The sequence below is a fragment of the Lithobates pipiens genome, unplaced genomic scaffold (genome assembly GCF_037356315.1).
Source record: "Lithobates pipiens isolate NorthernLeopardFrog02 unplaced genomic scaffold, aLitPip1_a1.2 Scaffold_13, whole genome shotgun sequence".
In the NCBI taxonomy this organism is placed as follows: domain Eukaryota; kingdom Metazoa; phylum Chordata; class Amphibia; order Anura; family Ranidae; genus Lithobates; species Lithobates pipiens.
In genome coordinates, this window is record NW_027507718.1 from 351,569,425 (window position 1) to 351,582,270 (window position 12,846).

General features: G+C 42.3%; 1 protein-coding gene across 1 annotated transcript in view; it reads left to right on the forward strand.

Annotated features, from left to right (window-relative positions):
* The window catches only part of RXFP1 (relaxin family peptide receptor 1), a 523,212-nt gene that overhangs the window by 304,968 nt on the left and 205,398 nt on the right, over nt 1-12,846 (forward strand). The window contains exon 4 of the mRNA XM_077477119.1: nt 10,198-10,303. Coding sequence (XP_077333245.1) covers nt 10,198-10,303 — 106 coding nt within the window. The remainder of the gene's footprint in view (nt 1-10,197; nt 10,304-12,846) is intronic.

Here is a 12,846-nt window from a genome sequence, read left to right on the forward strand (position 1 = left end):
AAGCAGCTAAATGCAATATGAGTTTGGAATTGGGGAGGAGCCAGCGGGAAATTTATAGTAGTAGTGGGTGTGTAAGGGGCGGGGTGGTGGGTATGACCAGTGGAGAAGGTAAATATACCTTAGACCCAGTCGAGTTATCTAAACTTCTCCAACTGTCACACTCACCACCCCGCCCCTCCCAGGGGTGTTGCTGTGTGAGTCAGCCCCACCCTGGAGTGCTTGTCACCTGGCCTTTCTCTCCTGTGGCCAGTCTGTGCTCTCGGGGTGGCTCACAGTTCATAGCTTGCAGGCTGCTCTCCCCCAGATGACCAGCAAACAACAAGAGCATTGGCTGGGGAGAAGGACACCATGAACAGCATGAAGAGCCTGGGCAACAGTGGGGACTAACTGATCTGCAGCAACTGCCACAAAGAGCTCAGAAAGGTGGGAAGTCCCCTTAAGATCTGAAAACTATTACTGTAGGGGGTAATGCATGGAGTGTGCAGGGGGTAAAGTTTTTTTTACACTTTTTTTTTTCTAATTAAACCTTATTACTATTGGAACGGATGAACAACATCCTTAGTGATAGCATGGGCCATGACAGGTCCTCTTTATGGAGAGATCTGGTGCTTGTAAGACTTCAGCTTGTGAACCCGAGATCGGTTTGATTTTCTGCTTTACAAGGTGGTAGCGGCTTGTAAACAACAAACTGAAACCGGAAGTGACTAAATTCTCGTCCATTGAAAATAGTGCGAAAGGGAAGGGGAAGTAAGAAAAAAATTGTCCAAGCACAGAGGAAAAATAAATGTGATGAAAACTTGCAGACCACTTTCAAAATCCACACCTAGTGTGCTCTAGCCTCTCACCTCCATTAGAGACCCCAATGGGTCTAATCACGCAGTCTGTCCTGTAAGTTTTCCTCCCTTCCCTTTTGCACTATTTTGTACTATTTTGCACTATTTTGCACAGTTGAAGAGATTATTTTTCTGTATTCATACAGTTTTTTCTGCACTGAATCAATTGGACTACTACTGTTTTTTTTTTTAACTTCACATTATATATCATTGCATTTACACTTTGATTGAATCTATTACTGCATTTGCACTTTGATTGAATTTTTTTATTTTTTTTTCTTTGATCTTATAAAGATCGCACCTTAATATTTGAGTTTTATGAGTATATACATATAGCACTGCTACAATTAATTGTTGTTAAAATGTTACTGGTGCTGGTGACACTATAGGAGTCCAACAGCTATATACATATTTATTACCCTTTTAATTATATTTATTCAACACTTCGAGTAGCACACAAGTACCTTATCCCCCCCCCCCTCCATTTCTGTATCAGTTTGGTGTATATTGCTACAAAGTTTTTTTTTTTTCTTGGGAGGGTGCATGTGATCAGCACAGGGCCAATCAGCACTGTCCAGACAGAGAGCCAGGGGTCCTGTATCCTAATAGGTAAGCTCAGTGCAGTATGAAATCTTCTTCTACAAGCTTTACCAGGAACTGATATAAGTCACAAGACTGCTATATACGGATGATGAGACAAGGTATTTAGCAGTTTATTATTTACTAAAATAAGTGCATTTCAATGTTCTGTATACTGTGGGAGACCAGATATAGTGAATGCAGGGTCCTGGGTTTAGGAACACTTTAAGCAATATTTCTGCTGTTTACTACAGTGTCAATTAATCTTTGTGAGCCCTTTTGGTTTAGATTAAAATAAGTTCATACTATCTATTCATATCAAACGCAAGATATTCTTTATTAATTAGCCCATTCAACATCTCTGAAAAGTCTAAAGGTGGAAATGTTGCTGTTCTTGAACTGACTCAACGTGAAACATTATTGAAAAGCACCATGAACACAATGTTCCTGTAAACGTCCATTAATAATGACAGAAATGCAATTAAGTACAGTACTTATGAAATAGCACACAGAGCAAAGCTCCATGGGTATTATTTGTTGCAGATCTGTACCCTTTACTGAAGAAGAAAAGCCTTGATAGCATTTACAACCGATCATCATTTTTCCGACAGGAAGAAGTATAGAATTTACAAATGGTATCCAATTCTTCAGGATATTTATAACACAGCACAATAATGTTCATCAAGCAGTGATGTTAATAAGGAAAGAGTTCTAGCATAGGACACACTCTGTGATTAACACTTGTTAACGGGTTGATATACAGAGCTAGTATACTATCAAGTTGTGATGTACTGTATAGTTACAGAGGCAGCTTGGGGAAATAATCTTTCACAAATAGCCCCAATTATTGTAAAGGAGAAAATATACTCTGCATGTTGCAGAAACAAGTCAGAGATTCCCAGTAACTGGTTGGCTGAACATATCAAATAATTAAAGATACGATATCTGAACATTTTTCAGCATAAACCACTCAGCAATAGAGATGAGTGAATCAACCCACAAAATGTAGATCTAACCTGGATTAGGTTGATTTTTAGCCACCAGAGATCTCTGGATGTTTTACTATCTGCTGCTAATATTCAGCAGATGCGGATAGTTTTCTTTATTTTTCCTTTTTTTTTCTTTAAAGCTGAAGTCCAGATATGGTTTGATTAGCATGGGTATATTGGCCCAGCTTCAATAATGTGTTTATGCGTTTTCTATACCTGTGGGATCCCTGTGGACCGGGCAGCCATCAGGAATTTTTACACAGCTTTAGGCCTGGGTCCCCCGGGGCCTGACCACTGGCTGTCCCACCGAATCCACCCACATTGTGGAGACTGGAGGAATGGATAGATGGATGATGCTGGGTGTGAATGTGGATACATTGTGGAGACTGGAGGGATGGATGATGCTGGCGTGGATGTGGATACATTGTGGAGACTGGAGGGATGGATGGATGGATGGTGCTGGTCGTGAATGTGGATGCTGGAGGGATGGATGGATGAATGATGCTGGGCATGGATGTGGAGACTGGAGGGATGGATGGATGATACTGGGCATGGATGTGGATACTGGAAGGATGGATGGATGGATGATGCTGGACGTGGATACATTGTGGAAACTGGAGGGATGGATGAATGGATGATGCTGGCCGTGAATGTGGAGACTGGAGGGATGGATGGATGGATGATGCTGGGCGTGGATGTGGATACATTGTGGAGACTGGAGGGATGGATGGATGGATGATGCTGGCCGGGGATGTGGAGACTGGAGGGATGGATGGATGGATGATGCCGGGCGTGGATGTGGATACATTGTGGAGACTGGAGGGATGGCTGATGCTGGGTGGGAGATGAAGATGATGGACTTGCATTGTGGAAAATGGATGAGGGTGACTCTGGATGGGGATGAGAGTTACAAAGTGAAGAGACTCTCCACATTGTAACTCTCATCTCCACCCAGAGTCATCCTCATCCATTTACACTATGCAATCCATCATCTTCATCTCCCACCCAGCATCAGCCATCCCTCCAGTCTCCACAACTCAATCATGTCAGCTTGTCAGGCTCAGGTGTCCCATCTAAGGAGAAGGAGATTAAAATAATAGATTAAAATAAAGTTGAAATATACAGCACAGGGAGCACAGCAGCACACCAACCTTTTGTGACTTACCCTCCCATGCCGCTCTCTATCTTCCTATCTGCATGCACCTAACAGAGCTGGGTTGTAGTGATGTCCAGTTCATGAACGAATCGTTCTTTTGAATCGATTCTTTTCAGTGAACTGATTCGTTTGAAACAGTTCACTCTGCACTCAGTACATAGCAGAGCAGCAGAGCTGGCAGTGGTAATATGATCCTAGAGTGAGAGAGCTCCACCCCTCCCTGCAACCAATCAGCTGACTCAAAGCACAGTGACACTCAGGAACTGGATACAAACTTAAAGAGGGACTGTACTGCGGAAAAAAATATTAAAAGCCAGCAGCTACAAATACTGCAGCTGCTGACTTTTAATAAATGGACACTCACCTGTCCCAGGGTCCAGCGATGCCGGCAGCCGATCGATCGCTCGGCCCTTGGCTGCTGCCGCCACCATTCTAGGTGAGGGAATCAGGAAGTGAAGCGAATCGGCTTCACTTCCCGGTTCCCTACTGCGCGTGCACGAGTCGCGCAGCGCAATAGGAATTGTCCACGCTGTCTCTGAGACCCGTGTGTGTCCCAGCAGACAGCGCGGCAGGACAGGAAATGGCGTAGACTGCCACGGGAGTCTATGCCCGGAAGTGGGTGTAAATACCTGTCTTTGACAGGTATCTGCACCCCCCTCCCCCCTGAAAGGTGCCAATTGTGACACCAGAGGGGGGGGGGGGGTTCCGATCAGCGGAAGTTCCACTTTAGGGTGGAACCCCGCTTTAAAACAAGAGCCAGGAGTACACAGTACACCGAGTTAAAGAATCGTACAAGTTACCGAGTTAAAGAATTGTACAACTTACCGAGTTAAAGAATCATACAAGTTACCGAGTTAAAGAATCATATCCGTTTTTAGAACACAGTACACTGAAAGAACCATGAGTCACCACCAGTAGTTATAACACATTTCCCTATGATCCAATTGATTATAACTCTGATCATACTGACCAAAAAGGAAGGAAAGTGTTAAATTCTCAATGGGTGACAATTTAAAAGCCTGTACAGTACATTCATTAACCATGAATTATATTTCTAGAATTATTGCAGTCACTCTAGCGTTTGTGGTGACACCTAACGTGTGAAGCAATCATCGTTTATGTACACGTGCATGCCCTACGCACATTTATTCACATGCAGATATCAGGGTTGGTGGGGATGGTTTTAGTTTTTATTTTATTAATTTTTTTCACTTAACAAGCCCCTATGTGATAGTTTGTTGAAGTGACAGGTTCTCTTTATTGCATATGGGGTCTGGTATATGATTATATGAGTATAGGATTGTGCTCAGTAACCTGGGTAGCAGGTGTTCTGTCAGATCAAGCAATCTATAGGAGCAGCCAATATTGCTGCTTACGGTGATGCACAAACAGTTGTATAAACGAAAAGCATGTTTTTGTGTGTATTTCCTGCATTCTGATGGGCCAACTTCACAGGTAAGATTGCTAGCCATCAGATTTGTCCATAGTCTTTACAGTGCATAATGAGGCTCCTTTTACACTTGTGTGACTTATCATGCAACTTGGGACTACAAAGTCGCATGACAAGTTGTACCCCAAGATTTCCAATGAGTACCATTCATATCTGTGGGTCTTCCAATCACAGCGACTTCAAAGTAGTTACTGCACTACGTTGGTCCGATTTTGATGTGACTTGAGGCAGAGACCTCAAGATTACATAAGTATTCCTTCAAGTCACATCAAAATCGCATCAAAGTCACGGTAAAAATTGTGGCAAAAACTGCATGACTTTCAAGTCGCACAAGTGTGATAGGAGCCTAACGATTGGATTTTACTACCGTAGATACTTCGCCTGCACGCGGAAGTAAAATACAATCATTTTTCCTGTGCATGCACTGTAAAGAGAACGGAAAAATCTGATGTCTAGCAATGTTAACTGTGTAGTTGGCCCATCACATGCACAAAAATCAGCTTTTCATTTTCACAGCTTTATGTGTGTCACCAAAATTGATGACGCTGGCTGATCTGACAAATTGTGGTCTGACAGAATAATAGGATTGTGCTTGTGCTTGTAGCAAGGAACTAAATGCAAGTAAACCTCCCCAGGACCTGCCAGCCTTCTGAGAAGAATCATTCTTTTGATTCTAATCATTTAAGGTTGAGTCAGAGCTTCGGTTCACTTGCTTGTCAGTAGACTAGGCAAGTGAACCGAAGAATCGATTCATTGAATCGGTTCATTTCAGTGAGTAGTTCGAAATGAACCGATTCACTTAAAAGATCCGGACTTCCCATCACTACTGGGTTGTTCACGGCTGGCAAACTGATTACACCCCCTGCCAGAGTCCCGGCCAATCAAAGCTAACCTAGTAGCAGCAGCCAGCAGGCTCCGCCTCAGGAGTGAAAGATTGTTGTGGAGCGAGTGCTGGCCTTGATCACCTGAGGGGGGAGGGGCCTGCTAGTGAAAGGCGGCATTGTGGCTCAGACTTGTAAGCTCCCTCCCTTCTTCTTCTCTATAGCAGGCATCGAGGGGGGTGGGTTGTGTGTGCTAGCAAAAGAAAGGCGGCAGCTCATCAGACTTGTGTGTGCTCCCTTCTCCCTCCTTATAGCTGGCGGGATGGGGGGTGTCCCTGTCAGAACACAATAGCTCATTGGGGGGGGGTGAATTGCTGAACTAACCTTGCATAGTTAGTACAGCGGCTCTGACTGACCGGAGCTGTCAGCTTTTTTTTTGTGTAATCCATGGGGTTGATCGGAAAAAAAAATGATGCGTACCTGGCTTTAGGCAAATTTGCCCTGTCTATTGCCACTTGTTTTTCTTGTAACATTTATGCAATGGGGTTGATTTACTAAAGGCAAATAAAGAAACCTCCTTTAGCTTAGTGAATGAGGTGAAGCACTGCTGACATCTATCATTCAATCACATGAAAGTAAAAATAATTTTTTTTTTTTTTTTTATTTGCACGTGATTTGCTATTCTTTGCAAGGAGAAATAAGCTTTGTTTTAATCCCCACTACATATCTCTACCCTGTACTCCATGCATGTACTAGCTTCTACCATAGAGATGCATGTGGCTATCTCTAGAAACTGAGATATACTTTGAGAGTGGCCTCATTCATCTCTTTGATAACTTTTTTAGCATCTTACCAGTAATAGAGACACTCAAAGGTTTGATGAGGTTTAGAAGCAGATCGGAAGGCTCTCTCAAGCATCTCAAACTGATCTCAAATGCAAGCTGGATACATCCAAAAAGCAAACTACATTTCCCAATCTCAAGTTCTATGGCTTATAGATGACCAATGACTAGTGCTAGTGATGGTAATTTAATTCCCTACATGAAAACTGATTGCTCATAACATTGTTGTGAAACCAGGTTGCATGAGACCCCCCTTCAAAAACACTGGTGCTAGTTTTTTACTGTCCACAGAAAAAGGTAATCCAGCTTGCTCACTCATTTACAGGTCCCTTTATCTCCTGCAATGTATACATTGAAAAGAAGTAGACAGAAATAGTCTTACCTCACTCAAAACACTCTTTGAGCTTCTAGGCAACCAGTCAGGATGTTATCTTTAATGTGAACTGAAACCTGATTTGTCACTATGAGTAACTAAGCAGGAACGGACTGACCATTCAGCCACTCGGGCACTGCCCGAGGGCCCCGGGCCACTAGGGGGCCCCATCAGGGTTGCCAGCCTCAGTAAAACCAAGGACAGTCTGTAAAAATCTGTGTTTTTTTTACATCTGTCTCTGAAATGTCCCTTACCGACATCCTTTTCATGTAAAAATCCTGAGATTATAGCTGCACCACCTTTCCAGTACCTTCTCAGCCAATAGAAACATGTCTGTGTATACTGTGTGTACATGTATGTGTATACTGTGTGATTGTATACTGTGTGTGTGTGTGTTTTTGTATACTGTGTGGCCCCATAATCTCTGATTGCTTGGGGGCCCCATAATCTCCTATTGCCCGGGGGCCCCATGAGTTCTTAGTCCGGCCCTGTAACTAAGCTATGCACATTACCATAACACTGTATTGGTTTATGCAGTTAAATGCTATACAATATTTATAGGAGATTAAAGATCAAATAAAGGTACCTGCATTCAGTGCATATATTTGTAGAAAGTATCATTTTCACTGTTATTTCTTGATTTTTTTTTTTGACTAATGCTATACAATTAAACTGACGTCACTGAGCTGGTCCAGGCTCTGGAGGGATACCTACTTTAACCACTTCAATACTGGGCACTTTCGCCCCTTGCCTTCCCAGGCCAATTTTCAGCTTTCAGCGCTCTTGCACTTTTAATAAGAATTGCGCGGTCATGCAACACTGTACCCAAATAAAATTTTTAGCATTTTTTTCAAACAAATAGAGCTTTCTTTTGGTGGTAATTATTCACAAATCAATTTTTTATTTTTTTGTGATATAAGTGAAAAATCTAATTTTGTTATAAATTTAAGTCAAAATGTATTCTGCTACAGGTTTTTGGTAAAAAAAAATCCTGTTAAGTGTATAATGATTGGTTTGTGTGATCACGGACGTATGTATGCAGATGACCATGTACAGATGTGCGCAGATGATCACGGTGATATGTGTGCAGATGATCATTGGGACATATAATTTTAGTGTTACATATGTGGGGACAGGTGTTTTTACTGTGTAGGGATATTGGGGACATTGTGTGTTTACATGTGTGAGGACACTGTGCCAGTGATCAGTGTGTAAAAAGCTGTAAAAAAACAGCTCATACTCACTGATCACCGGCTGGCTGCAGCGATCTGCTCTCTTCTCTTCTGCTCTCTTCTCCTCACTGACACCTTCCGTGTGAGGAGTCACATGACGGTTCTGATTTGACACAGCCATCATGTGATCAGGAGGGCCAATCACAGAGCCCTGCTGCAGATTGGAGATACGTTGTGTCCGGGGGCATGACACAGGCAAAGGCACGCACGCGCGTGATCCCTCTTCTTCTGAGGGACGTTCCTGAACGTCCCCTCAGAAGGAGGATGCTCCCACCTGGCCGTATATGTGCAGTGGCCGGGTGGGAGGGGGTTAACTTCAGGATCCACCCAGATGCCTGGACCAGGGTTCTGACGAAAGTTCCAATGTGGCAAAATCTTCAGCCTTGTCACTTCCGCTAACTCTGCAGCACCAATAATTGGAGATTTTGATGAGTTGACTGATTTCACAGTACAGCGGCAGCGTATACATTACAGTACACCATATAATGGGTGGACCTTTTTAGTTCGCCCGATATTAACCAACAATATGATGGTGACAACTTTTTCCTCCTTACCCGGTGTTCTTTCAAAAAAGCCAAGTTGTTCTGTACCATACTGTATACACTGCTGCTGTTCTGTGAAAACAGGCAACTTGTCAAAATCTCCAATTATTGCTGCTGGAGCGTCACCACAAGGGATGTGGTTGAAACTTTTGGCGAGTTTGAGTTTTCAGCAGAACACCAGCAGCTAGCTGCTCCCGCTCCTCCACAGCATGGTGCTCCAATGAGCGCTGTAGGAGCACAGTAAAAAGCCAGTGACTGACAGTCACTTGCTCTCTGCTCACTGAAGACTAAGAACCAAGTGATCAGTGGTCTTTGATCGAATGTTTTTTTCCCCATAATTCTTTTTTTAGATTTGGTTAAGTTTTCATTTTCTAATTTTCTGATTCATTAAAGTGATTGTAAAGTCTTGTTTTTTTTGGGTAAAAAATAACAAACAAGCTATACTTCCTTCTTCTTCTCGGGTCTCTCTTCAGCTCTTATTTAGGTAAAATGTATGTAAACCTTAACAAAAAAAACTTCTTTTTGCTTCCTTTATATTTTTTTTTAACATACATTGACAGGATGTTGTTATATTTGTTCAATAAGGGCAAAAAAAAAAAACAGTTAAACCCAGCCATAAATCGAATGCAACCTGAAATGTTATCTCAAAACATTTTATCAGTCCTTACCAGTTCTGTCTATGAACCACAGAACACCTTTCTTCGGTGATATGGAGATGAGGAAAGGGGGAAGTGTTCTGTAGCATTACCAAACATCCTGTCTTAGAGTGACCATGCTTCTTCATAAATATAGTCCTGCGAGTGAGTGTTGTCACCCTAGGACAGGACGTGTGCTGCTATCAGGGTCACCAGGTAAAATGAAGAAAAAAAAACAAAAAACAAATGCAGCCACCATATATAAGGATTGGTAAGCTGTAATAAATTACTTTTGTTCTTGTGTTTAGATATACTTTAAGGGTTAAGTCTTAAAGTAAATTAACTTTTCATTTTCAGCGGGTAGGTTCAGTGTTAAAATGAAGGCAAAGGACATGTAAAGTGTTAAAGTGATGGTAGGTGTACTGTGAAAAAAAAGAACCCACCGTCAATATACACAAACAGCAAAAAGCAGCAGTTGAGAAAAAAGGGACTGTCAGTGCAATTGTTATCTCTGTTTCATCTCTAGAAATGTTATTCATTGAATACACCCTGTCACTTCATTTCTCTATATTCTTTAGCAAAGGGGTTTAATCAACACACATATTCAACACAAAATAGAATCTTGGCATGAATATCAATTAAAACGGAGTAAGAGTAGTGAAGTTGTAGATGACAGAACACTATACTAGGTGGCCTTTTATTGCAGCTCTGGCCTTCTCACATGTTCATATCTTCTTTTATCCAGTGCTTGGTGAGGTGCCAGCTCAATGTTTGTGCCGAGGATTAGAACTTGACTGTGATGGAGCCAAATTACGCACTGTCCCTTCTGTCTCCTCCAATGTGACCATGATGTGAGTAAAGCAGGACAGACTGTTTATGTAAAAAAAGGAATATCTCCTTCAGCTTACCAAGTTCCAATCCTTCCTTGTGTGTTTGTAAGGAAACATTCAAAGTTATTACTAATGTATATGTATTGTCAAAAACTTTATTTTGTTTTAGTTCTGTATAGAGTGGATTAAATACCTTTTCAGTTGATTTTTCGCTGTCTGTGCCCTGTTTGAGAAATTTCCCTTAATTGCCCATGCTGGAGATGCAACAGGAAGTGAAAGGAAATATCTAAAAAGTGATGGGGATTTCCTTTTTGGACATTTGTCATCAGAACAGGTATCTACACTGAGCAAAATTATAAACACAACATGTTTGTGTTTGCCCCTATTTATCATGAGCTGAACGCAAAGATCTATGACTTTTTCTATGTACGCAAAAGGCCTATTTATCTCAAATATTGTTCACAAATCTGTCTAAATCTGTGTTAGCGAGCACTTCTCTTTTGTCGAGATAATTCATCCACCTCACAGGTGTGGCATATCAAGATGCTGATTAGACAGTGAAGTAATGTACGCAGCAATATACAATCTAATATATCCTATATAACTATTGCATACATGTATTAACTTGCCTAACCCTAAAAATTAGCTAGACTATAAGAGTCTGATAAGCACAATAATATAGCAAACACATCTGTTTACGGAACAATGTTATATTTATTTCCCAAGAATAGGAATATACTAAACAGCAGAATTAGGAAAATAACATAAAAGTATTAAAAGATATATTAAAAGATATTACAATACTACAAAGCTTATACAAAGCTTATAATCAGAACACACTACAAGAATATACTTATCACATCCTCTAGAAAAGACTCCTTAGCTGGTCTCCAGATGTTGAAAGAGAGAGAAAGGGCCAGAGCCATGAGGCTTAGGCCCAACCCATGATTCAAAAGGAAGAGAACAAATTGCCTGTGTGTGCTCCTTTTCACTCAGACATACACGCCCACTCATAGCCACCCCCACTTGCCTCCTCCCCATAGATATTGCCAAGAGGTATTCCTAATATCTATCTATTCTCCAGGAAGCATGCTGTATTGTCCACTAGGGGGCAACACTTGTCCATGAATCGCCACTGTCCGAACTGGGTCAAATCTTCATAGATATCTGGGTCTTTGATCTTCTGTATCTCAACTCATCAATTGTCTCTGTCAGTCATGCTTTCTTTGAAGCTCACTTGCAGAGCAGTTAATCAGGAATTCTCATAAACAGATCAGAGTCAGTATTGTCATGCACAGTTAGAGGCTTAATTGGCTATAAACTCAACTTGGGGGGGCATCCTGTCCTCCAGGGGATGAGAAAACCTTCATCCTTTCAAAAAACATGGAAGCCTGGCTGAGTTTGGGACTAAAAATAGATATGTAGAAAATCCAGAAATATGACATTGGACCATGTCGACTTCCAACAGACAGCATGATTATTGCACAGGTGTGCCTTAGGCTGGCCACAATAAAAGGCCACCCTAAAATGTGTAGTTTTATCACACAGCGCAATGGCACAGATGTCGCAAGTTTTGAGGGAGCGTGCATTTGGCATGTTGATTGCAGGAATGTCCACCAGAGCTGTTGCCCTTGAATTTAATGTTCATTTTTTCTACCATAAGCCATTTCTAAGGGTGTTTCAGAGAATTCGGTAATACATCCAACCGGCCTCACAATGGCAGACCATGTGTATCCACACCAGCCCAGGAACTGTACATCCAGCATCTTCACCTCCAAGACCGTCTGAGACCAGCCACCCGGACAGCTGCTGCAACAATCGGTTTGCATAATCAAAGAATTTCTGCCCAAACTGTCAGAAACCGTCTCATGGAAGCTCATCTGCATGCTCGTTGTCCTCATCGGGGTCTCGACCTGATTGCAGTTCATCAACGTAACCAACTTGAGTGGGCAAATGCTCACATTCTATGGCATCTGGCACCCCCCCCCCCCCCACCAATACAGTAAAACTGCACATTTTAGAGTGGCCTTTTTTTGCGGCCAGCCTAAGGCCCACCTGTGCAATAATCATGCTGTCTAATTAGCATATTTATACGTCACACCTGTGAGGTGGATGAATTATCTCAGCAAAGGAGAAGTGCTCACAAAGACCCCTTTCACACTGCCAGCGTTTTTCAGGCGCTACAGCACTAAAAATAGCGCCTGTATAGCGCCTGAAAAAAATGGCTCCTTTCACTCCATTGTGAAAGCCCTTGGGCTTTAACACTGGAGTGGTGTACTGGCAGGGCATCAAAAAAAGTCCTGCCAGCAGCTTCTTTGGAGCGGTGAACTCACCGCTCCTCCACCGCTGCTCCCAAAAGAAAACCTGCGGCATTTTGCAGGCGGATTTAACCCCCCTATTCAGTTAAAAGCCCCCTTGCTAACGGCCGAATAGCGCCGCTAAAACACCAGTAAAGCGGTGCTAAAAATAGCGCCGCTTTACCACGGACACCACACGCAGTTTGGTGTGAAAGGGCTCTAACACAGATTTAGACAGATCTGTGAACAATATTTGAGAGAAATAGG